Genomic DNA, 25325 nt, shown 5'->3' with positions numbered 1-25325 from the left:
TCAAATTTCATCTTCATTATCTCAACTTCTAACTTCTTATTCTCTAGGTCTCTCTGACCATCCAATTTGAGCTTAGCCATCTCCATATTATGCCGCCTATCTCTCTCCCTGTCCTCCATCTCTTCTGGAGACAGACCCCTTGAGGACACACTAGTGCCCGGGCTGGAAACTGCTTTATCCCCTACCAAATCTACAATTTCTTCCTGCTGCTCTCCTGCATTCTCTCCCCCCTCCACAGGCCCTTCCTCATTCCTAGGGGCATCCCTGGCTTCTAGCCAGGCCTTCAATGCCTTGTAATACTCTTCCCTTCTAGTGAGACCTGTGATAGGGACTGTGAAGCGTTTGCAAAAATATTTGAGCTGCTTGGCATTGTAGGTGTCTAATTTCTCTTCTTCCCAGGAGAGATCCTCAGAGGCATTGGATCTGGGCTTGCCCATTGTGGCAATAACTGGCAATAACGATCAAAAATAGAATAAAAAAAATCTCAACAACGTACGTGGTTATGTTATGGTCTGCACTCACTAGTAGTGTACACTATAATTACTGTATGCAATCATAAATGCAAGTCCAGATCCTCACCGCTGACCACCAATGTTAGAAATGGGGGTCTCTAGTTGGCAATGGCTGGCCACTGTCCAAGTAGGGACCCTTCTTCCTAAGTCAGAGTAAGCAGCCTACACCCTTTGACAACCCCTGCTCAACCCTATGGTAACGTAGCACGAGCAGCTAGGCTTATCTCAGAGGCAGTGTGTGAAGCATTTATGACCACAGTAATATAATGAGGAACACTACAAATGGACACCACTCCAGTAGTTATAAAAAATAGGTATTTTTATATAGACTTAATCACAAGACCAATAACAGTAAAAATCCACAATACTATAAAAATATAATTACTTTAGAAATGCTGCAAGGAAAAATAGTTCAGGATGCACAAAATGATGTTTAGTTCAAGGCAGGGGTCTCTGCGACCCTTTTACTCACAAAGTATCTGGTTCCTGGAGCAAAGCAACAAAAATGTCGCTAAGGCGTTGTAGCGATACATTTCCTCACACTAACCAGCGATGCGTTGAATCCTTACCGCAAGGGGGGATGATGCGCTGGGTTGCGGGCAGGAGACAAAGCGACAAACTTCCTCACGCTAAGCCGGTGATGCGATGAAATCCTTGCCGCGAAGGGAGGAGGATGCACCGAGCCTGTTGCGTGTGTGATCTTGCCACGTTGACAAAGATGGCGCTCCGCGAGGAAGCGACGATCCGGATTCGATGCGGGGAAAATGGCGAACGCTCGGTGTCCGCGCTGCGATGATCCTGTTGCGATGATTTCCCGATAGCGGGCGTTTTCAGGCCCGCAGACAGGTGCTGCGACGATCTTCGGATAGCGGCCGTTTTCAGGCCCGCAGACAGGTGCTGCGACGATCTTGGGGATTAGCGAGCACTCGGCGACAGCGGAGCGGCGATTTTTCTCACGCTCACCAGCCCTGCCCAACGAATCAGCAGTGTCCGAACCACACCTGATGGCAAACTTCGCCGCATCCTTCCCCTCCGCAATCGCTTGGGAAAGGACAGCCTGGACCTCCTCAGAGCACTGAGGCAGAACCTCCGCCACCGAATCCCACACTGCGTGGGAGTAACGGCCCAATAAGGAGGCGGCATTAACCGATCTCAACCCAAACTGGCGGAGGAGAACAACCTCTTTGCCATATTGGTCCAGCCTCTGAGAGTCCTTATCCAGCGGAGCCGAGGGAAAGGCACTCTGCGATGTCGAGGCCTGAATGACCAGGCTCTCAGGCGTGGGGTGAGTGGTCAAGAAGGTGGGATCACCAGGCGCCGGGTGATGACGCCTAGCAACGTTCTTATCCACCAGCGCCCCCGAGGCCGGCCGCAACTAAGTACCTAAGAGGACTTCAGTAAGGGCCTCATTGAAAGGGAGCAGCAGCTCCGACGACGTAGACGCCATCTGGAGCACCTCCGTAAGAAGGTTGTCTTAAGGGCCACCGCAGGGAGGTCGTGGTGGAGAGCCTCCACGGCTCGATGCAGCACCATAGTGTAGGAAGCGCCATCCTCCATAGTAGGCGGAGGCGAGGCAAACCCCGGGTCGGAAGACACATCAAGTTCACCCGCATCTTGAAGGTCCTCCACCCAATCCTGCTCGGAGTCACACTGCCGCGCAAGGGGGTCCTCGGAGTCGTCCCAGTCCTCATCCGGCTCCGGGGTAGAAGGAGCCGGTCGCGGTGGCAGGACCGGAGCCCCATCCCAATGAGGATCCCAGGTCGAAACGAAATGGTCCGAGAACCAAGGCAGGGGCGGGATAAACGGCACCCAGTGCGGCGCCTGTGGCGGAGACAGGGGCGGCGCTGGGGTCGGAGCCAAGGGCAGCGCCGGGGTCGGAGCCAGTGGCGTTACACCTTGGGGTGCCGGGGCCGCGGGCGCTGGATCCAGTGGCTGCGGGGCTGGCGCCGGAGGCGGTGCCGCCAGGTCAACAGGATCTGTACACAAGGCTGCGGGGCCCGCAGGCGCACCGGCGAGAGCCTGAGGCCTAAACAGTCGGTCCAAGGCAGCAAGAAACTTTTGCTGCTGTTCGGGAGTCGCCGATGGACCCGGGTAGAGGGGGTAGGCCGCGGGACTCCCAGGCTCCAGAGGAGCCGCAGGGGCGGGGCCCCTGTCCCCCATGTCCACCTCCGGGGAGCGATGGGGGGACGTTGCAGAGCGAACACGCTTCTTCGACTTCTTTTTATGGCCTCGCTTACCGGAATCTGAAGGTTAAGACTTAGTTCGAGGAGCGACGGCTCCGGTCCCGCGAACGGCCCCTAGACCCGGAGCGGCGGCGAGAGGAGTGCCGAACCTCCAGCAACTTCCGGCACCGCTCCCGAAATGCCTTCGGTGCCATGGCATGGCAGTCCCGACAATCCCTGGGGTCGTGGTCGGTCTCCAGGCAGTAGAGGCAGACATCATGGGGGTCCGCCACCGACATATTATGGTGGCACGACCCGCAAGAATTAAAGCCGGGCATCCCTACGTGCACCAGACAAGAGGAGAAGACAAAAAGTCTCAAAAAGTGGTCAAAAATTGACCGAGGCACGTGCTCAATCCGGATCTGCGCTTTCGGCGCGGAAAAAGAAAGAACTGACGTCAGCGTGCATGGGTGGTGCCTAAGTAGCCTCCGTGACGTCGTCCCGGCGTGCACGACGCCAGTGACGGGCACGCAGGGGTACTGCTAAGCAGAAAACTTTCCGGATCCAAACTGATGCTAGGGGATTATTCTATGGTAAGGAATCTATCACTAACGTGTCTCTTTCAGATACAGTCAACAAGTAGTGTAAAGGTCTGTAGTGCTAGAGGCATTCACATGTTTTGAAACCAAGTGATGACCTTTGACTACCATCATTTTAATTGACTTTTAGGGTTTTACTTTACCCTAGCCTGAATGTACATCCTGCATATGTCTTTTTCCTTGAAGATTTCTTCAGTGTAATCTTGCAGTTTTAAAGTGGGAGCTGTCACAGGGACAGGAACAGAATGTGTGGAGTGCATTTGAAAGCATGAGAGAGGTGTGGAATGTACTTTTTGGTCTCAAAGTGCAGTGTTATGAGCAGTGGTGCTCAAATGTGCATTGTGTTGTACATTAAGAGATGAAGTATGTGTTGCAATATGCAGTGGTGCACAAATGTGCACTGTGTTGTACTTGGGAAGTATTATGAAGTTCTTACTATTGGCTTTGACATGCCCTCTTGAATTCTGACTCTGTCTTGCTTGAGCTTTTTGCGCGCACAGGCAGGCCCTCAGATTACCTAAATTGTTTAGGTTATTCTCGTTCAAGGTTGCTTTGTTTTTGGAGAGGAGCTTGATGAATGTACCGCCGGAGACTTTGTTAAGATAAAGGCTGGGACACATGAGAATGCAGAAGGAAGGTGGGAACTCCTTTGCCTTCGGAATGCTTGCATGAAAAGTGTCCAATTCCAGTAAGTTTGCTTGGTGCAGATAGAAGGCCTCTCGTAACCTTCTAGTGTGTTTTGAGCTGAGGTTTGTTGACATAGAGACCAGGATTGTTTTGGAGTCCGAATGGGGATGGACGTATCTACTTCGGTATAGCAAAACCTTGGATGGTGAGTCTCTTTACCCCGGCTGTAAAAACCCCCAGTATAGAGTAGGCCAGGATGAAGATTGCGCCAGGTGAAGTGTTTGATTTTTGATTTGTGCCATTGTGATGTGTGGCAGTTTGTGTGCATCTTCAGTTTCCAGTGGCTATAATCATCTGAGGTGTTTTCTTTGAGTATTGACTTTGTGATGTGCGAGTGAGTCTGAGTGCACATCCAAGTTAATCATCTGATGTGTATATATGTATACATACACACACACACACACACACAAACACATACACACATATACACACACATACACATATACATATATATACATATATATTCAGTAAAAAAAACATAGGTTTCAGACATGTTATAGTTCGGAATTAGCATTTTAAAAACCTTTGAAATTCACTGAAAAAAACAGGTTTCAGACATGTTATAGTTAGGAATTAGCATTTTAAAACCCTTTGAAATTCACAAAAAAAAACCCATAGGTTTTAGGGGTGTTATAGTTAGCTGGACATTTCACTTGTACAAAACCATTGAAATTCCTCCGTTATAGTTAGCTCAGCTAACTATAACTCGCGCGCCCGCAATCCACTGCTGATGACGTCACATATTACATCTACTAGATGATGTCATCAGTGATGTCATTTGAGATGTCATCAGCGACGTCATCAGTGACGTCACTGACCATGTCATGAATGATGTAATATGTGACATCATCAGCAGTGGATTGCGGGCGCGCGATTTATAGTTAGCTGAACTAACTATAACGGAGGAATTTCAATGGTTTTGTACAAGTGAAATGTCCAGCTAACTGTAACACCCCTAAAACCTATGTTTTTTCAGTGAACTTCTAAGGTTTTTTAAATGCTAATTCCTAACTATAACATGTCTGAAACTCAGTCTCTGTCTCCCTCTCACTCAGTCTCGGTCTCCCTCCCTCGGTCTGCCTCACTCTGACTGTCTCACTCTGTCTCCCTCTCACTCTGTCTCCCTCTCACTGTCTGTCTCCCTCTCACTGTCTGTCTCCCTCTCACTGTCTGTCTCCCTCTCACTGTCTGTCTCCCTCTCACTTAGTCTCTGTCTCCCTCTCACTCAGTCTCTGTCTCCCTCTCACTCAGTCTCTGTCTCCCTCTCACTCAGTCTCTGTCTCCCTCTGTCTCTCTCCCTCTATCTGTCTCCCTCTGTCTCTCTCCCTCTATCTGTCTCCCTCTATCTCTCTCCCTCTATCTGTCTCCCTCTGTCTGTCTCCCTCTCTCTCTCACTCCCTCAGTCTCCCTCAGTCTGTCTCCCTCAGTCTGTCTCCCTCAGTCTGTCTCCCTCAGTCTGTCTCCCTCTGTCTGTCTCCCTCTGTCTGTCTCCCTCTGTCTGTCTCCCTCTGTTTGTCTCCCTCTGTCTGTCTCCCTCCCTCGGTCTCACTCTGTCTGTCTCCCTCCCTCGGTCTCCCTCTGTCAGTCTCCCTCCCTCGGTCTCCCTTTGTCTGTCTCCCTCCCTCGGTCTCCCTCTGTCTCCCTCCCTCTGTCTGTCACCATCCCTCTGTCGGTCTCCCACCCTCGGTCTCCCACCCTCGGTCTCCCACCCTCGGTCTCCCACTCCCTCTGTCTCCCTCCCTCTGTCACTCTCTCCCTCTGTCACCCTCTCCCTCCGTCTCCCTCTGTCTCCCTCTCCGTCCCTCCCTCCCTCCGTCTGTCACCCTCTGTCATCTCACCCTGCGTGTGTGTCAGCCGGGGCTGAGACAGCTTCCCGGGCACAAAAACAGCCGCACCGAGCACTTCACAGGTCTTTAAAAGACCATTTGCATGTTAATGAGGCCTTGTTGTATTTCACCTCTTCTTAGGCCCCGCAGCTCTACTCTGACTATCCCTGGAACCGCCCGGCGCCCACAGAGCAGAGTCAGAGTCACGCTGGTGCAACTGGCAGTGTTTGGGAACACTCATTAATTATTTTGTTTTTAAAACACAGTTAAGATGTCTGAAAGGTCCGCAGGCCGCCAAGGAAGGCTTGCGGGGCCGCAGGCGGCCAGCGGGCCGTACTATGAGTACCCGTGGTGTAAGGGGCCGTATTGGGGGTAAATGTAGGGTTTAGGGTAGTGTAGTGGTGTTTGGGTAGTGTAGGGGGTCGTGCTGGGGGTACATTTAGGGTTTAGGGTAGTGCAGTGGCATTTGGGTAGTGTTTGGGGTTTCGTGCTGGGGTAGTGTTTTAGGGTTGAGGGTAGTGAAGTGGTGTTTGTGTAGTGTAGGGCGTCGTGCTGGGGTAGTGTTTTAGGGTTTAGGGTAGTGCAGTGGTGTAGGGGGTCGTGCTGGGGGTAGTGTTTTAGGGTTTAGGGTAGTGCAGTGGTGTTTGGTTAGTGGAAGGGGTCGTGCTGGGGGTAAATTTAGGGTAGTGCAATGGTGTTTGATTAGTGTAGGGGGTCGTGCTGGGGGTAGATTTAGGGTTTAGGGTAGTGCAGTGGTATTTGGGTAGTATTTTGGGGTTTGTGCTGTGGGTAGTGTTTTAGGGTTGAGGGTAGTGCAGTGGTGTTTGTGTAGTGTAGGGCGTCGTGCTGAGGGTAGTGTTTTAGGGTTTAGGGTAGTGCAGTGGTGTTTGTGTAGTGTAGGGGGTCATGCTGGGGGTAGTGTTTTATGGTTAAGGGCAGAGGTGTTGGTGGAGTGTAGGGGGTCGTGTTTTAGGGTTTAGGGAAGTGCAGTGGTGTTTGGGTAATGTAGGGGATCGTGCTGGGGTAGTGTTTTAGGGTAGTGCAGTGGTGTTTGGGTAGTATAGGGGGTCATGCTGGGGTAGTGTTTTAGGGTTTAGTGTAGCGCAGTGGTGTTTGGGTAGTATAGGGGGTCGTGCTGGGGTTGTGTTTTAGGGTTTAGGGTAGCGCAGTGGTTTTTCTGTAGTGTGTGGGGTCATGCTGGGTATAGTGTTTTAGGGTTGAGTAGCACAGTGGTGTTTGGGTAGTGTAGGAGGTCGTGCTGGGGGTAGTTTTTTAGGGTTTAGGGCACAGCAGTGATGATTGGGTAGTGTAGGGTGTCATGGTGGGGGTAGTGTTTTAGGGTACTGCAGTCATGTTTGGGTAGTGTAGGGTGTTGTGCTGGGGGCAGTGTTTTAGGGTTTAGGGTAGCCCACTTGTGTTTGGGTAGTATAGGGTGTCGTGCTGGGGGTAGTGTTTTAGGGTTTAGGGTAGTGCAGTGGTGTTTGGGTAGTGTAGGGTAGGGGGTCGTGCTTAGGGTAGTGCAGTGGTGTTTTGGTAGTGGTTGGGGGTTCGTGCTGGGGTTAGTGTTTTACAGTTTAGGGTAGTGCGGTGGTGTTTGTGTAGTGTAGGGGGTCATGCTGAGGGTAGTGTTTTAGGGTTTAGGGTAGTGCAGTGGTGTCTGTGTAGTGTAGGGGGTAGTGTTTTAGGGTTTAGGGTAGTGCAGTGGTGTTTGCGTAGTGAAGGGGTCGTGCTGGGGGTAGTGTTTTAGGGTTTAGGGTAGTGCAGTGGTGTTTGTGTAGTATAGGTGATCGTGTTTTAGGGTTTAGGATAGTTCAGTGGTGTTTGGGTAGTGTAGGGGGTCATGCTGGGGGTAGATTTATTGTTTAGGGTGGTGCAGTGGTGTTTGGGTAGTGTTGGGGGTTGTGCTGGTGTAGTGTTTTAGGGTTTAGGGTAGCGAAGTGGTGTATGGTTAGTGTAGGGTGTCGTGCTGGGGGTAGTGTTTTAGTGTTTAGGGTAGCACAGTGGTGTTTGCGTAGTGTAGGGGGTTGTGCTGGTGGTAGTGTTTTAGGGTTTAGAGTAGTGCAGTGGTGTTTTGTGTAGTGTAGAGGGTCGTGCTGGTGGTAGTGTTTTAGAGTTTACGGTAGTGCAGTGGTGTTTTGTGTAGTGTAGGGGGTCATGCTGGGGGTAGTGTTTTAGGGTAGTGCAGTGGTGTTAGGGTAATGTAGGAGATCGTCGTGCTGGGGGTAGTGTTTTAGGGTTTAGGGTAGTGCAGTGATTTTTGGGTAGTGTAGGGGCCGTGCTGGGGTAGTGTTTTAGGGTGTAGGGTAGTACAGTAGTGTTTGGGTAGTGTAGGGGGTCATGCTGGGGTATTGTTTTAGTGTTTAGGGTAGTGCAGTGGTGTTTGTGGAATGTGCAGAGCATGCGCTGCGTCGCAAGCCAAGATAGATATATATATATATATATATATATATATATATATATCTGCTCAAAGGTGTCCTATTCTTCGGAAGCACTCGGACCAAAGTTAAACACAAAAGTTTTTTAATGGTACAGGCAGGGTCCTCCTGTCGAGATAAACAGCCGATCCGTCACCTTACGCGTTTCGAAATATTCTTTCTTCATCAGAGGTATGGCGGAGTTAGGTGTGCAATGCAGTGTTTCCAGTCTTTTATCCAACTGATGAGGAAAAAGTCGGAGCAAGAGCCAGATTCTCGTACAAAGGCAAGTAAAGAAAGAAACTGAAGTGCTTTGGTTGTGGTGGCCAACTGGCATGGGTGCAAAGTCAGGACGGTGAGTATAAAAATTCAGGACAAAGGGTCAAAATACAGGACAAAAATTCAGGACAGGAGGTCAAAAATTGGGGACAATAGGTATGCTTTACAGACACATCAGTGGATGTCATGCAATATTATATCAATAAATAGGCAAAGAAAATAAGTACCAGTCACTTTTCCTGCCCGGTCACTTTCTCCTGCCCTGTCACCGCTTCTTCCCTGTCATTTCCCCTGCCTCGTCAATGCTTCTACCCATTCACTGCTCCTGCTCATGCCTAATCATAGCACCTGCCACATCACTTCTCTTGCCCGGTCACTTCTCCTGCCCTGTCACGCTCCTGCCTCCTCACCGTTCAGGGCTCCTGCCCAGTCAGCACTCCTGACCCGTCACTTCTCCTGCCCCGTCACCTCTCCTGCCCCGTCACCCTCTCCTGCCCCGTCACCCTCTCCTGCCCCGTCACCCTCTCCTGCCCCGTCACCCTCTCCTGCCCCGTCACCCTCTCCTGCCCCGTCACCCTCTCCTGCCCAGTCTCCCTCTCCTGCCCAGTCTCCCTCTCCTGCCCAGTCTCCCTCTCCTGCCCAGTCTCCCTCTCTTGCCCAGTCTCCCTCTCCTGCCCAGTCTCCCTCTCCTGCCCCGTCACCCTCTCCTGCCCCGTCACCCTCTCCTGCCCCGTCACCCTCTCCTGCCCCGTCACCCTCTCCTGCCCCGTCACCCTCTCCTGCCCCGTCACCCTCTCCTGCCCCGTCACCCTCTCCTGCCCCGTCACCCTCTCCTGCCCCGTCACCCTCTCCTGCCCCATCACCCTCTTCTGTCCCGTCACCCTCTCCTGTCCCGTCACCCTCTCCTGTCCCATCACCTGTTCTGTCCCGTCACTGCTCCTGGCATGTCACTCTCAGTGAACAACACTGGCAAATTACACAAGGTACTCTGTGGGGGGGGGGGGGAAACTCCTCTGTAATCACTAACTACGATCTACTGGCTCCAACTGAGTCACTGGCCTCCAAGGCACTCACTTGCACATGATATGCTAAAGGCAGATGGCGCATTGTCATTCGAAAGGGGATAGTCAGCCTCAGTCAGAATGACAAAGGGCGTATCTACAGTCTGTGCGCGCTCAGTGAGTGGCTGCTGCAGCCTCTGGAGTTCAACAGAAAAGTGTGAGCTGGCCCCTGAGAACTTTCAATCTCTTGGGGCTTCTGGCAGGGTAACAGCACAGCTGGCTGTAATTAATCTCCAAAATTACGGACAAAAGGCGTCCGTAAAAGGAATGATTACGGACAATGGACATGACACCAAAATGAAGGACGGTCCGTGAAATTTACATACGGTTGGTCACCCAAGCTTTGGTGGCGCTTATATCGTCACTTCTGGGGCAGAACAAAGTCAATGCTGAGCAACACAGTGCCACCTACTGGCATGAGGGAGCAGTGCTTTTTATATCTCCTAGATCCACTCTGGCACCCGAGGAACTCTAAATGTGAGGAATCTGCAGTTAGAAGTATCCATCAGAATAACAACCTCTAACACTTTTGAAGACTAGGCATCAAGGAGGGTCTAGTGTGACTTCACTTGTGTGGACCCCAGTACTATTTCTTACACACAATACACTGCAAACCTAAAATGTGGCTAAAATCACCCATTTTCCTCATGTTTCTGGGAAGGAAAGTTGCAGAATCTGCAGGGATCTACAAAGTTCCTACAACCTACTGTTTCCATACTTCTCATAAAAATGGTACCTCATGTGTATGGCTGGTACTGGGTTGGCTGACATAAATACTACTGCCCCAACTATTAGTCATGCAATCAGTTCTAAAATTACACCACTGATTCAAGTATTGCTCTTACTCTTACTACATCATGAAAAATCTGTAATGAATGCTACCTCCAGTGCACATAAACAACTGATAATACTGCTACTTATGCCTCTTCTAATGTTCCCATTAATTTGTTTAATATACTAGTGAGTCTACAATGTTTCTTTTTGCTCCAAATGCAAAATCAGTAAGTTTTGAATTCAGCTAATTTAATCAAATGCAAACACATTTGTTGAATGCTAATCAACTGAGTTTTTTTAACGTTTTTCAAATAAAAATAAAAAAAACATTTGGAAGCAGCTTAATGTTTCCAGTAGGTAAAGTGATGCTTATTCAAATGTATACATCAATATAAAATTTGCACAGCCAAGAAATTAAATGATTAACATTATAATGGAAGAAACACCAATATGATTCCATGTATTTTCTGACACCCTATGTTCTCAAGTATCAATCTACATCCTTATATATAAATTCCTCAGTATAAAACATTGTTTCAATTGAATTATATAATGTTTGTTCTTTTACCATTGTTTTAGAAGTCCCTATTATTTACTACAGAATAGATCTGACTAATTATGCAACAAGATGTATATTCTTGGTGAAAATCTATTTGTTGATATTCTTACAACTCATCTTAACAACTGTTCTAACTTCTCCTGTTTTTATACTTTTTTAATGAATAAATAGGACGTTGAAGTTTAATTAAAAGTATCACACACACACACACACACACACACACAAGTTTACCTGGAGTGATGAATCTGCTGTTCTCGTTTTAGCATCTCTTGAGTTACGTTGACGGTTATCTGTTCGTGACTGTTCATCATTCACTAAAAAATAAAATTATCGTTAATGCAAGGTGTTTTCAACTAGAGCTACAATGTAAGTCCAAATTTATATCAGTGCAATTGTCATGAAACAGTTGTCATTTTACAAAAATCACTGTACACAAAGTATTTTTTGTAACATTTCCATTATTAACTGTAGCAACTTTGAGATCTTCATTCCTCCATCCTTCCTCTGATGTTAAAGGCCAGTACAGTGCAAGTATCGCTAGAAAAAACTGGAAGCGCCATCACAGGAGTGAAATGGTTAAGAAACTTGACACCAACACATACACGCTTCTTTTGTTGTGCTAGCTATATTTACATACTTTTCAGTCACCCTTCTTTAGATTTTCTCCCTTTTTCAGTTTTTCTATCAGTCTATGGTTATAGCAATCCTATATAGAAAAGTGAAATTAGGTTTGAAAATGATGATGAACAATAAAGGGGGCGACTGGAACTAGACAACAAACTTTGCTGAGCAACCTGTACATATTCTCGGAACTTCACTCCCTTCCTCTGACACACAGAAAGGAAAATGCTACTTACCCAGTATGCCTCTGTTCTTGGCATATAGAGCTGTAGATTCATATGCTTTAGCACAGATTGCCATCTGGTGTTGGGCCTGGATGTTTGCACTTTGTTTTTGTTTGAAGAAGTCTTTGTAGTCACAAGATAGGTGACTCCTCCTTTTGGTGAAAGTGTGCATGGGCATCAACTCCATCCCTAGATTGCTTTGCCTTAAGGGTGATGATAGAGTTAGTAAGAGTAGAAAGAGATGTCCATGTATACTGTATCTAAGTAAGATAATACTGCAACAGATAAAGGTACCCGGGGAAGCGGGTGGGTGCATATGAATCTACAGCTCGATATGCCAACAACAGATGCGCACTGGGTAAGTAGCATTTTCCGTTCGAGGCATAGGAGCTGTAGATCATATGCTTTAGCATAGACTATACTGCAGTTATCTTCCAAGCGGTGGCTAACCTGTATCTGATGCAGTGGTTTGAAATAGTGGTCTTAAAACTGCCTGGCCCACACTAGCTTATAGTTTTTCTAACACATCTACACAATAGTGCTTTGTGAATGTGTGTGGTGTAGACCATGTTGCAGCTTTGCATATGTCATCTAAGGGTATGCTCCCTAGAATGCCATAGTAGCCCCTGGTGTGTGTGTAGAGTGCGCTCTAGGGGGAATTGTTAAGGTGCATTTAGCTTTAAGGTAGCATATTTGGATGCACTTAACTATCCACCATGCAATACCTGCTTTTGAATTGGGATTGCCTTTATGTGGTGGGGAAAAGGCAACAAAGAGTTGTTTAGTTTTCCCAAAAGATTCGGTTATTTCAATGTAATAAAGTATAGCTCTTTTCACATCTAATGTGTGAAGAGCACGTTTTGCTACTGATGCTGGTAGAGGAAAAAACACAGGTAACTCAACAGACTGGTTGAGATGAAAAGCAGAAACGACTTAGGGTAAAAACTTTGGGTTAGTTCTAAGAACCACTTTATTTTGGTGAATCTGTAAAAATGGTTCGGTTCTTGTATGATTAGTTCCTGGAGCTCACCAACTCTTCTAAGAGATGCGATGGCTATAAGGAAGGCTACCTTTCAAGCCAGAAACTCTAGTTCGCATCTGAGCAAATGCTCAAATGGTGGGCCCATGAATCTTGGAAGGACTATATTAAGATTCCACACGGGAGAAGGTGGAAGTCTAGGAGGAATGATTCTTTTGAACCCTTCTATAAAGGCTTTGATAGCGGTTACATGAAACAAAGATAAGTGTTGTCTGTTTTGTAGGTAAGTCGCTATTGCGGCAAGATGTAATCGTATAGATGTATATGCTAGGTTAGCATGTTGTAGGTGTAACAAATAGCAAATGATGTTTTGAGTTGAAGCATCTAGTGGATTGATTTGATTTTTACTACAATAAATTACAAATCGTTTCCATTTTGCTGCATAGCATGCTATTGTGGTAGGGAGTCTAGTCTCTTTAATGACGTTCAGGCAGTCTGGTGGGAGATTAAGATAGCCAAACTCTATGATTTCAGGTGCCAGATCGCAAGGTTGAGTTGACTGGGATCTGGATGTCTTATATATCCATGATTCTGAGTGAGAAGCTTGGGGGAGAGGTGTAACTTTTGTAGAGGAACTACTGATAGTTCCAACACGGTTGTGAACCATGGTTGTCGAGCCCAAGTGGAAATAACCAGGATCATTGTGAGGGAATGTTGCTTGAGCTTCCAAACTACTAATGGAATTAGCGGGAGAGGTGGAAAAGCATAAGCAAATATCCCTGACCAATTCATCAATAGCGCATTGCCTTTGGACAATGGGTGTGGATACCAGGACGCTAAGTTTGCGCATTTTGCGTTGAGGTGTGTGGCGAACAGATCTATTTCTGGGTAGCCCCACATGTGAAAGAATGGGAGGAGTACTTGAGGATGTAGTTTCCATTTGTGGATCTGTTGTCTTTGACAACTGAGCAGATCTGCAATCTGATTGTTTACTCCTGGGAGATGTTCTGCAAGAAGACATATCTTTTGAGGTATGGCCCATCGCCATATGCTTTGAGCTAGGTGTGAAAGCTGTAGAGAGTGTGCGTCCCCTGTTATTGTATGTAGTAAATTGCTGTCATACTGTCTGTACGGACTAGGACAGCGTTGCCTACTAGATGTTGTTGAAAAGCATTCAATGCCAGAAAAATTGCTAGCAGCTCCAGTTGGTTTATGTGGAGTTGTTTTTGTTGTAGTGTCCACAGGCCCTGAATCGTATGTTTTTTAAGATGAGCTCCCCAACCAGTGAGCGATGTGTCTGCTGTTAGCACTATCTGTGGAACCGGGTCGACAAATGGCCGCCCTTTGGAAAGGTTTTGTGAATTCCACCACTGCAGAGAGCGATAGATGAGGCCGTCTACCAACACCAGATCGGTTAACTGAACTTTAGCCTGGTTCCACTGACGTCCTAAACATTCCTGTAGGGGATGCATTTGGAGTCTTGCTTAGGGAACGATTAGAATGCAAGAAGCCTCATTCTGATTAATTGCATGAACACTCAAGCTGGTAATGAGTGTTGAGGATGAAGTTGTGATACCAGGGTTTGCATGTTGTGTATCCTGTCTGTATTGGGGTATGCTAGAGCTTTGCAAGTGTCTATTGTGGCTCCTAGGTACACTTGCGCGTTGGAGGGTTGGAGATGAGACTAGGTGAGGTTCACAGTGAATCCCAAGTCGTGAAGTAGCTGAACTGTTTTGTGAGTGTGGTGTATGCAGCTGTGTTGTGACTTGGCTTTTATTAGCCAGTCGCCTAAGTAAGGGAAGACGTGAATGTGTTGTCTTCTCAAATGAGCGGCGACTACTGCTAGACACTTATTGAAGACTCTGGATGCTGTAGTAATCCAGAATGTAAGAACTTTGAATTGGTAAGGTTGTCCATCCACCACAAACCTGAGATATTTTCTGTGCGCTGGGTGAATGGGAATATGGAAATAGGCATCCTTTAAATCCAGAGTGGAAAGAAAGTCGCCTTGATGAAGCAATGGGAGCACCTGTTGTAGGGTGACCATGAGGAAGTGGTCTGACTGAATATAGAGGTTTAGCTGTCTGAGGTCCAGCATGGGCCTGAGAGCCGTCCTTTTTTGGAATCAAAAAGTATAGGGAGTACACTCCTGTCCCTTGTGACAATGGGACTGGTTCTATCGCAGAGAGAGAACCTCTTGTTTTAAAAGGATGAGATATTCTGATGACATTGCACGTTCTCTTGGAAGGATAGCTGGGGGAGTGCAGGTAAGTTTCAGGCAATAACCATACTGGATAATTCATATTACCCACTTGTCTGAGGTGATTGAGCTCCAGACAGGTAGGAACTGTGAGAGACATCCCGCGACAGGTGTGGGATGATCGGGGGTAGCGTTGGGAAGTCACTGTTTATTGCCAGGGGATGTGCGGGTGGAGTTACCTCTGCCTCTTCCCTTATTATTATTTCCTCTGTAGCCTCCTCGAAAATGACCTCTGGAGGAGGTAGATTGGTTGTTATTCTTATAAGAGGAGGAGGGATTCTCTGATGACACTGTTTTTTAGCCAACTCTGTAAAAGGAGCGGCGAAAGGAACCCCTGTTAGAAGGCAATTGTAAGGCCCCCATGGACTTAGCAGTTTCGGTGTCGTTCTTCATTTTTTCTAGTGAAGTATCGTCTGTTGGCCCGAAAAGATGTTCCTTATCAAAGGGCTGAATAAGTATGGAGGATTGAACCTCCTGCTTGAATCCAGAGATTCAAAGCCAAGCGTGCCTGTGCAGCAGTATGCTGGTGTTGATGGCACGAGATGCTGTGTCTGCTGCATCTTGTGCACATTTTATGGAAGTGTTGGTGATAAGCTTACCTTCCTGAATGAGGTCATTAGCTTTGGTTTTATACTCATCAGGCAAGTATTGCATGAGTTTTTCCAACTCATCATAGTGAGCCCTATCGTAGCGTGCTAACAGGGCCTGAGCATTGACAATACGCCAATGGTTAGCAGCCTGCGAAGCCACTCGTTTGTTTGAGGCATCAATGAGTTTCGACTCCTTATCAGGAGGAGGGGCGTCGCCTGTAGTTTGAGAGTTAGCTCTCTTGCATGTGTTAGACACAACAAGAGAGTCGAAGGGCAACGGGCCTTTTATATATGCAGGGTCTGTAGGAGCGGGCTTGTATTTTGTATCCACTCTAGGTGTGAGTATTCTGGCTCTAACTGGGTGTTTGAATACCTCGTCTGTGTGTTTCAACAACCCCTTGAGCATTGGCAAAGTATCGGGTAAATGTCTCCACAGAAAATCCTCTTCTACAGGGTCTGTATGTAGCTCTACCCTGTGATACTGAGCAGCCCTACTGATAAGCTGGGCAAAGCCAATGTTGTCATAAGGTGGGGAGGGTCTGGAGGGATACAGGCCAGGGTCATTATTTTGATCTGGATCCTTATTATAATCTTCCCAGGGATCAGTGTCCTGTGGTATGACCTGATCTTCAACCTCATCCCCATCCCCATAATCTTCATCCTGTGGGTCAGGTGAAAGTGGAGGTGGTGGTGAATTTGATGGTGTAATCAGTAAATTGGGATTAAGAGGAGGAGAGGGAGGTATGTAGGGAGGAGAAGAGTTAATAACCATTTCTTTTTTCTTCAGAGGTACAGGAGAATCCTCTGAGAGATCCAGCTTCTGTTTTTTATGAAGAGTGGCCAGAAGGTGTCTAGTTTGGGGGTCAATACTAAGTCTCTTTTGTTTTGAATCCAACACTGTGTCTTCAGATGGAAGCTTCTTGAAAAGAGTATCTTTCTCTTTATTAGTGGATTTCGGCATTGGAAGATTTGAGCTGAGAGTCTGTGCGCCGAATGTTATTTGATGGTATGTGTAGGTGGTATTCGGGCTATGATTCCGATCTTTCAGCCCAGGATATGGTGACAAAGAAACATGTGTCCCCTGATCATTCCTTGGCAGTTGAGAATCTCAGCTGGGGAGGGATAACCGGACCTAAGAAAGATGTGGTGTCTCCAGACCTACCTGTAGATTGTCTGTTGGGCAATGATATAGAGACTTCAGCCTGGTCTCAAGTAGAGCTCAGGACTCATGCAGAGATGGTGACCATCTCTACCAGTGTGTTTGCTGTAACTAGGGCTCAGGCCAAACAGCTTAGCACTGAGGGAGAACTGGATCCTGGAAAAAAGGACCAGACTGCTCATAAGAGAAAGAGCAGGAGGGATAAAGAATTGTCTCCTCCCAAACTCTCAATGAAGATCAGTCTCCTGAGGGAGATGATCTCATTTCCTGTGAAGGAACTGTCGCAGAGGAACTTGGGCCTGATCAGGCAAAGTTATTGGAGGCAGGGGGCCCTTCCAGCACAGACTTGAATTTGGAGCAGCAATCCTGCCTCTATCTTGAACAGCTCAGACATCAAGTAACTGCTAGGGAAGCAGGGAAGTGGATCCATCAGGAACTATTGGGAAAATAGGCTTCTGTATTCTGAAGGTAGAGACCCCATGTCTGGTGCTACCAGGATGTTGGTAACACCCCAGAAGTTCAGAGGTTTTCTTCTCTCTCTGGCACATGATATTGCCCTTGCAGGACACCTTGGGCAAGAAAGACTTGGGACAGAATTGTCCCTCATTTTGACTGGCCCGACATGTCAGAATACACCAAGGAGTTTTGACTCTCCTGTGTCACTCACCAAGCCAGTGGTAAATCGGGTGGCACTACACAGGCCCCCTTAATTCCACTTCCAGTGGTTGGGGTACCCTTTGAGAGGACAAGGATCGACATTGTTGGTCCCTTGAGCCCACCAACTGCATCTGGACACAGTTAAACCCTGGTGGTGATGGACCATGCCACTAGTAATCCAGAAGCAATTCCCCTTAGGACCACTACAGCTCCTGTAGAGGCCAGAACCCTCCTGGGAATCTTTTCCAGGGTGGGGTTCCCTAAGGAGGTCTTAACAGACAGAGGTACTAAATTCATGTCTAGCTACATAACTGCAATGTGGAAAGAGTGTGGAGTAAACTATACGTTTACCACACACACTACCATCCATAGTGCAATGGGCATGTCAAAAGGTTCAAAAAGACCCTCCATGGTATGATCATGGTACTCCCAGAAAAGCTCAGGTGAAAATGGGGTGTCTTACTTCCCTGCCTTCTCTTTGCCTACAGAGAGGTTCCTCACAAGGAGGTTGCTACAGAACATTTGAACTTCTATTTGGACATCCAGTTAGGGGCCCATTGTGTCCCGTACAGGGAGCAATCTCTCAAACCTTCTAAACAGGATATAGTGGACTTTGACCTTGGCCTGCGTTCACGTATGGCTGAGTACATGAAGAAGGCGAGTAAAAACCTAGAGGCCAGCCAGGAGCTTCAGAAGGCCTGGCATGACCAAAAGGCTGTCCTGCTTGTTTACCAGCCAGGCCAGAAAGTGAGGATGTTGGGGCCTATGGCCCCAGCAGCTCTCCAAGAGAAGTAGAGTGGCCCTCACACCATCCTTGAAAAGAAAGGTGAGGTCACCTACTTGGACGTAGGCACTCCCAGAAGTCCCCACAGAGTAATTTATGTGAACCGCCTAAAACCTTTTGTGGACAGAGCTGACATGAGCTTGCACATGGCGACAGAAGAGGAACAGGAGGAAGAGAGAGACCTTCTCCCTGATCTCCTCTCTCAGAACCCTGTGATTGGTCAGGTAATGGAGTATCCTTGGCAGGCATCCTCATTGACCAGCAGCAAGCTGATTGCAGGAAGGTCCTCAATCAGTACAAACAGATGTTTTCTCTGACACCCAGTCAAACCACCTGGTGTAGCCATGACGTGGACACAGGTGACAGTCTGTCAGTGAAGAACAAAATATACAGACAGCCGGACCATGTCAGAGACTGAATCACGACAGAGATCCAAAAGATGCTGGAATTGGGGGTCATTGAGCCTTCAGATAGCCCCTGGGCAAGTTCAGTAGTCCTGGTACCAAAACCTCATACAAAGGATGGATAAAGATAGATGAGGTTTTGTTTGGACTACAGAGGCCTCAATGCAGTCGCTAGTACTGATGCCCATCCTATTCCAAGGGCAGATGAGCTCATAGATACTTTGGCCCTAGCCAAGTTTCTGAGTACATTTAGCCTGACTGCTGGCCTTTGGCAACTCAGACTAGCTGAGGATGATAAACCAAAAACAGCATTTTCAACTCCCAGTGGGCATTATCAATGTATTGTGATGCCCTTTGGTCCACAAAATTAACCTGCCACATTTCAGAGGTTGGTGAACAAAGTTCTCACGTCTACGGAAGCCTATAGTGCAGCATATCTAGATGATATTGGTGTCTTTAGCTCCACCTGCGAGGATCATCTGGCCCACCTCAGGAATGTTCAGGAGGCCCTGCAAAAGTCAGGCCTCATTATCAAGGCCACCAAGTGCCAGATAGGGTAGAGCAAGGTTGTATACTTGGGTCACCTGGTAGGTGGAGACCAAGTTCAGCCACTGGAGAGCAAAATCCAGACCATTCTAGACTGGGTTGCTAGACTGGGTAGCTCCCACTATCCAGACTCAGGTCAAAGCTTTCTTGGGCCTGACTGGATACTACAGGAGGTTTGTTAATGGTTATGGGTCCATTGTGACTCCCCATAATGATTTCACCTCCGAGAGAATGAGGAAAAAAGTTCAGTGGGTAGTGGACAGTTAGCTGTCAGAAGGTATTTGATGACCTGAAGCAGGTCATGTGCACTGCTTTCATTCTGTAAAGTCCTGACTATTCCAAAACCTTCATTGTCCAGACAGATGCATCTGAGATAGGGGTAGGATCTGCTTTGTCACAACTGAATGTATAGGGCCAGGACCAACCAGTAGCTTTTATAAGCAGAAGGTTCACCCCTAGGGAGAAACGTTGCTCAGCTAAAGAGGGAGGTCTTTGCTGTGGTCTAGGCCTTGAAGAGTCGAGACCATGCCTGCCTGGTACTCACTTCATAGTTCAGACAGACCAATAGCCCCTCTTATGGCTTAAACAAATGAAGGGTGAAAATCCCAAACTTTTGAGGTGGTCCATTTCCCTAAAGGAGATGGACTATTCAATGGAACATAGGCCTGGGAGTAACTGTGCCAACACAGATGAACGCTCCTGAAATTTCCACTTTAAGAATGAAAACTCAACTGGGCAAGGTTAGTCTCATCTCCTTACGTTTGGGGGAGGGGGGTTGGGTGCATTTTTTGCTGGTGTCATTATGTTTTACTGACTAGTCGTACTGGGATCCTGCTAATCAGGACCTAGTCTCTGTGCTACTTCCCTAAATTGGACATGGTGAGTACTTAGGTACACTCCAGATTGGCTACTGGTTGTTCCCTGATGATTCCCTAGTATATGGTACTAAGATACCCAGGGCATAGGTAAACCAGAGGTCCCCCATGGGCTGCAGCATGTGTTATGCCACCCATGAGAGACCACTCAAATTGTGACTACATGTCTGCCCTTGCAGCCTGTGTAAGCTGGTGCTAGCACCACTAACAACAGATATAAGTTTCCTTATATCGGAGGTCACTGCACTTACAACCTATAAGTCACCCCTATGGCAGGCCTTTCAATCCTGAAGGTAGGGTGCTTGGTTTTAAGTGTGAAGGTGCCCCTGCATGAGCAGGGAACCCCTATGACCTCTGGAGTCCATTCTCCTGGGTTGTAAGCGCATCAGCCATTAAGATACATAGAGTGGCCATGCTTCATTACGCGATGGCCATCTCTAAACTGGCTGTAACTAACCCTCTTGTGTTTGGTATTAGTGGTGTGGGGGTATGATTCCATGCACTGTACCAGTCTTCTAGACCCGGACAGCAAACTATGGCTATTGCCGACCAGAGCACGATTCTGCCTTCCTGCTGCTGAACCAAGCGCGAGCAGAGGAAGGCAGGACAATAGGCATCCTGTCACAGGGAGGTGTGACCACTTGCCAGTGCCACTCAGACTGCTTGAAGGGCACATTTGGTGCCCTCCTTGCATACTCCAGTACAAACCAGTTCAGAGAGACGTTCGCTCCCACTCTGGTGCGAAACTGGACATAGGACATTGGAGTATCCTTCCCACAGTCCAGCCCCCTTTCCTTAGGGTACATAACAGGGCTCGACAAATCCACTCGACCGCTCGCATTTGCGAGGTAAATTTTATGAGGTCGAGCTATTTTTAGGTCCTACTCGCCCTTTCTGGCGAGTAGGAAAACATACTAACTTTTGTCCTCCGTCTTTGAAAACGGAGCAAATGTGACAAGATAACAAGATTTAAAGGGCTTTTTATTGCTCACAAAGCAAATGAGCAATAAAAATGCCTTTAAATCTTGTTATCTTGTCACTTTTGCTCCGCTTTCAGAGACGGAGGTCAAGTAGGTCACTGTTAGGGCGAGGAGATTTTTCAAGGTACTAGTCCTGCAGGACTAGTACCATTTTTCAGATTTTTCGAGCCCTGCATAAGGGCTTACCTATGGGTGGGTCCATAGATTTGTTGTTGGACAAGATTCAGATCACATGCCACTTCAACTTCGATCATCTGGACACTCTGGACCTCGCTGTACTTCGCATTGGGAACCAAGACTGCAACTGGGAAGACTCCTGCTGCTCCTGGTTTCATCCTGCAAGTCTGCTGCAAAGTCTGTGCTTTACAGGTTCTCCACAAGACCTGTGGACATCTAGGCACCCGAAGCAATCTCCCTTGGAGTGAAGGAGTCCCTCCCCTGAATCTGCAGGCACCGCAACGCAGCTGACCGGTCTGCTGATCCTGGGCTCCCACGGAGTCCGAAAGGCTCAGCAACACAGGTGGTGGTTCTGCATTTCCCTGAAAGCCTGCACGGTCTTCACACAGAGTCAGAGGCCAGTATCCCTCGTCGGAACTGCTGGAACAGTACCCCTGTGCACCGCGTCCACTTGCCGTTGCCAAGGCTTGTTGACCGACTCCTCCAGAGATCTTCGAGCTCCAAGAAGCTCCACCCTATCGCATCTCCTGCAGCCAAGATCTTTGCCTGCATCACATCCTTTGCACCATGACCCTTTACCCTTTGGTGAGCTGCTCTGGGGTCCTCTTGTGACTCCTTCGGCCCGTGGATCCTCTCGAAAGGTCTTCTTTGGCTCCAATGGGCTCCCCTGCTTGCTCGGGGCCTGCTCTGACTTAGCTGCTGGTGGTGAGTCACTTGCACCTTGCTGGTTCCAATGTTGCACCTTTTTCTTCACCCTAGTTGTTTGCGTTGCCAAAGCTTGTTGGTGACCCTGTCAGACACTGACCCCCTCGGCTCTTGACATCCTACATGGGACAGCTCATGACCGGCTCCTGATCCTCCTCTGTGTAACCTGGTCCGTACAGCTGCAACTTCAAGGGCACCATCAACTCCCCTGCATCTCCAACATCGGTGGGCATTCGTCTTCTGTACCTCCTGGCCACTCCTGAGTGGTATAGACTCAGTCCCCTCTGCTTGTGGGTACCTCTCACCTTGCATCCACATTTGGGTTTCACCTGACACTTTCACCTTCTTTTCAGAAGTCCTCCATTGTGGTCTACGGCGGTTTCCGAGACGTCACTTCACACCTATGCACCCAGCTTCCCTCGTATAGGTATCCTGGTTCCTGGGGTATCCACAGGAGGGGTGCCCCTCCAACCTTCCAATTTCCACAGGGTTTCTTCGGTGTCCACTGGGAAGTGTTCTTCTTATGTAAAATTGTTACCGCGACTTACCTATTGACTAACATTGAGCAAGCAGTTGTGTTCCCACTCTGCACACGACCTCCGTGGGGTTCCTAGATACTCACCTTGGGTGGTTCCTTGGGTCCCTGGCTCTTCTACGTCTTCTGGGTCCATTCTTTTTTTTTTATATATAATTCTTTTTTATTAACAATTCGAGTCGACTTCACAGATTACAATAAAGAAGACAGAAACATTGAATCAATTCTTGTCATGATGACGGGTTACTTAGATACATTTTGATAATTAACAATTACTACGGAACACTTGGGACTTCTATCTCTGGAACAATGGGGGGGAACACGGATGTTGCCTCTATATTCATTCCATTTACTCCAAATGGAGGAACACTTTTTAGGGCACCCCCGTGACACAAACAGTTTTTTCACGAAACATGCATCAGTCCATATCTTTTTTCCAAGAGTCTACCTTGGGTTGTGACCCGCCCCCACATTTGTGCTATATTCCGCTTGGCAACCATCTGCCCCAGTGTGGCCCAGATTATGTCTTTAGCGCTTAGATCGGTGGGTTCCCATATGTTCAGTAGGCATCTCTTAGCCTCTATTCGCAAGGTAGCCCCCAGTACCTCGTTCATGAAATCAAGGATTTTTGCCCAATAAGATTGGATGTATTTACATTCCCATATTATTTGCATGAAGGAGTCCAACAGTCCACACCTTTGTCAACAGTTGCCGTCTTCCACTTTACCCATTTTAACTAGGGTTGACCGGTGATATATACTCTATGGAGGATTTTCAACTGCACTAGACAGAGCCTAGACAAGATTGCCACCTCTCTTGGGGACCCTACTGCTTCCTGCCATTCCTTGTCGTCTATTTCTAGCCCATCTCTCTCCCAGTGTTGTCTGAGGGATGTGAGGGAGTTTGGGGTATTATTAATCAGTTTTTTGTATGTCAGGGATATCGCTTTGTCGGGCATATATCCGTCAAGCAATCTGTCCTCTAGTAGCGAAGAGTCTGGTAGGGTTGTGCCCATGGGTATATTGGACAAAAGCGCATGCTTAACCTGCAGATAACTGTAGTACTCCGTGCCAGCTAAGTCGTAGCTCTGTTGTAGGGCGGCGAACGTGACCACATCTCCCTTATCCCATAGGTCTTCAACTTTTGTTATGCCAATTGTATCCCTCTTGTTGAACCTCTTCGGAGTGCCCAAGGTGCCACTGCTCCGTTTCCCATAGCGGGGTGGCCTATGTGATCTTCTTATCCCTACCCAGACTTCTGTTAGCTGTATGCCAGACCAACACTAAATGTTTAGTTGGCCCCGTCATGGGGTATCTCTGTGGTCGCGACTAGAGGGCCCTATGGTATGTTCCCCCAGGGAACAGCCATTTGTCTAGTTAATATGCTGGGTCCTCATCTGTGCGGTACGTGCAGTGGTTAATCGCTGTTAAGTGTGCTGCCCAATAGTACTTTTTGATGGCTGGTAATCCAATACCCCCGTCGTACCACCCCAGGACTAGTTTATGGAAAGCTATTCTGGGTCTCCCTTCCCATAGTAAATCCCTCTGCAGGCTCTCTATTTCTGCAAAATATTTATTTGGGACTACGTCTGGGGTGTTCTGCAATGCGTAGAGGAAACGCAGCAGCACCATCATTTTGAATAATGCCGCTCGTCCTATTAGTGATAGTGGGAGCCCTTTCCAGGTATCTACATCTCTTTTGAGCTTCTGTAGTGGGGGGAGTAGGTTCAGCTCGTATCAACGTTTGGGGTCTGCGTGATACCCAGGTAGCGAAAGCCCTCTTTCACTGTTTGCATAGGGCAAGCGCGGGGCAGAGACAGGGGGTCTCCTTTTAGAACATACAGTAGGGATTTGCTGCAGTTTATCCTATATCCGGATTATCTCCCAAAGTTCATAAAAATGTTAAGGGCTGCGTTGATGGAAAATTTTGGGGAGGCCAATTATAGGAGGATATCATCCAGATATAGGGAAATGTGGTCCTCCCAACCCACCACCCACCTGAGCCCTCTAATAGATGGGCTCCAACGGATCCAGGTTGCCAGTGGCTCCAGTGAAAGAGCAAAAAGGAAGGGGGACAGTGGATAGCCCTGTCTAGTTCCCCTGCCCAGCCCAAACCCCTCAGATTTCTTCTTATTATTATTTTTTTAAAATCTGTTTATTGTAAAAAAAAAAAAAAAAAAAAAGAAAATCCAAAAGACATTACAATAAACAACCAAATGCAAAATATACCAACATCCGATATGCACAATGTACAATAAATGAAAAGTTGTCAACCCAAATAATTCAAAGAAGTCTCAAAGTTGCAGTCAAATGGAGTCCGATTAAAGGGGACTTCGTCATGGATAGTCATTCGGCGCACAATTACAATGTCTCATCATCGGCATTAAGCGGGGAGGTATCCGCAAAAGGAGCACATTGCCAGCCTCTGCTCTCAGATTTTTTAATATTGACCATGATCTGTGTCAAGGGCTTTGCGTAGAGGAGTCTGATCCATCCTATAAAGACGAACCCAAACCCCAGCTTAACTAACACAGCAAATTGATAAGACCTTTCTATCGTGTCAAATGCCATGGTGGCATCTAGGGATACCACCACTGTGGACTCCTGGATTGTGTTCAGTCTACCTAGCACCCCGTGAAGACGGCAAAGATTTAAAGCCATATTTCTGTGTGGCATAAAGCCAGATTGGTCGGGGTGTACTAAGTTACTGATGACCTGGATAAGATGATTCGCTAGCGTTTCAACAGAGATCTTGGGTTCAGCGTTGAGCGGGGAGAAGGGTCTGTATGAGAAACATTTGTCCTTAGGTTTACCCTCTTTGTGAATAGTTACTAGTGTGGCCTCTCTCTGGTCTCTCGGCAGCAGACCCTTTTTCCGACTATCGTCAAACATTGCTCTCAGGTGTGGGGCAATGACATCTGGTTTTAGTTTGTACAGTTCTATTGGTAGGCCGTTAG

The 25325-nt window shown here is 47.7% G+C and overlaps 1 protein-coding gene across 8 annotated transcripts in view; it reads right to left on the bottom strand.

Annotated features, from left to right (window-relative positions):
* FMR1 (fragile X messenger ribonucleoprotein 1) overlaps nucleotides 1–25325 on the bottom strand; it is a 491218-nt gene that overhangs the window by 30328 nt on the left and 435565 nt on the right. For all 8 annotated transcript variants that reach the window (XM_085607992.1, XM_085607991.1, XM_085607997.1 and 5 more), the window contains one exon: nucleotides 11105–11187. In XM_085607992.1, coding sequence (XP_085464118.1) covers nucleotides 11105–11187 — 83 coding nt within the window. The remainder of the gene's footprint in view (nucleotides 1–11104; nucleotides 11188–25325) is intronic.

This window comes from Triturus cristatus, chromosome 5_2 (assembly GCF_964204655.1).
Source record: "Triturus cristatus chromosome 5_2, aTriCri1.1, whole genome shotgun sequence".
NCBI classification, from domain to species: domain Eukaryota; kingdom Metazoa; phylum Chordata; class Amphibia; order Caudata; family Salamandridae; genus Triturus; species Triturus cristatus.
This window is presented reverse-complemented; position numbering and strand designations above follow the sequence as displayed.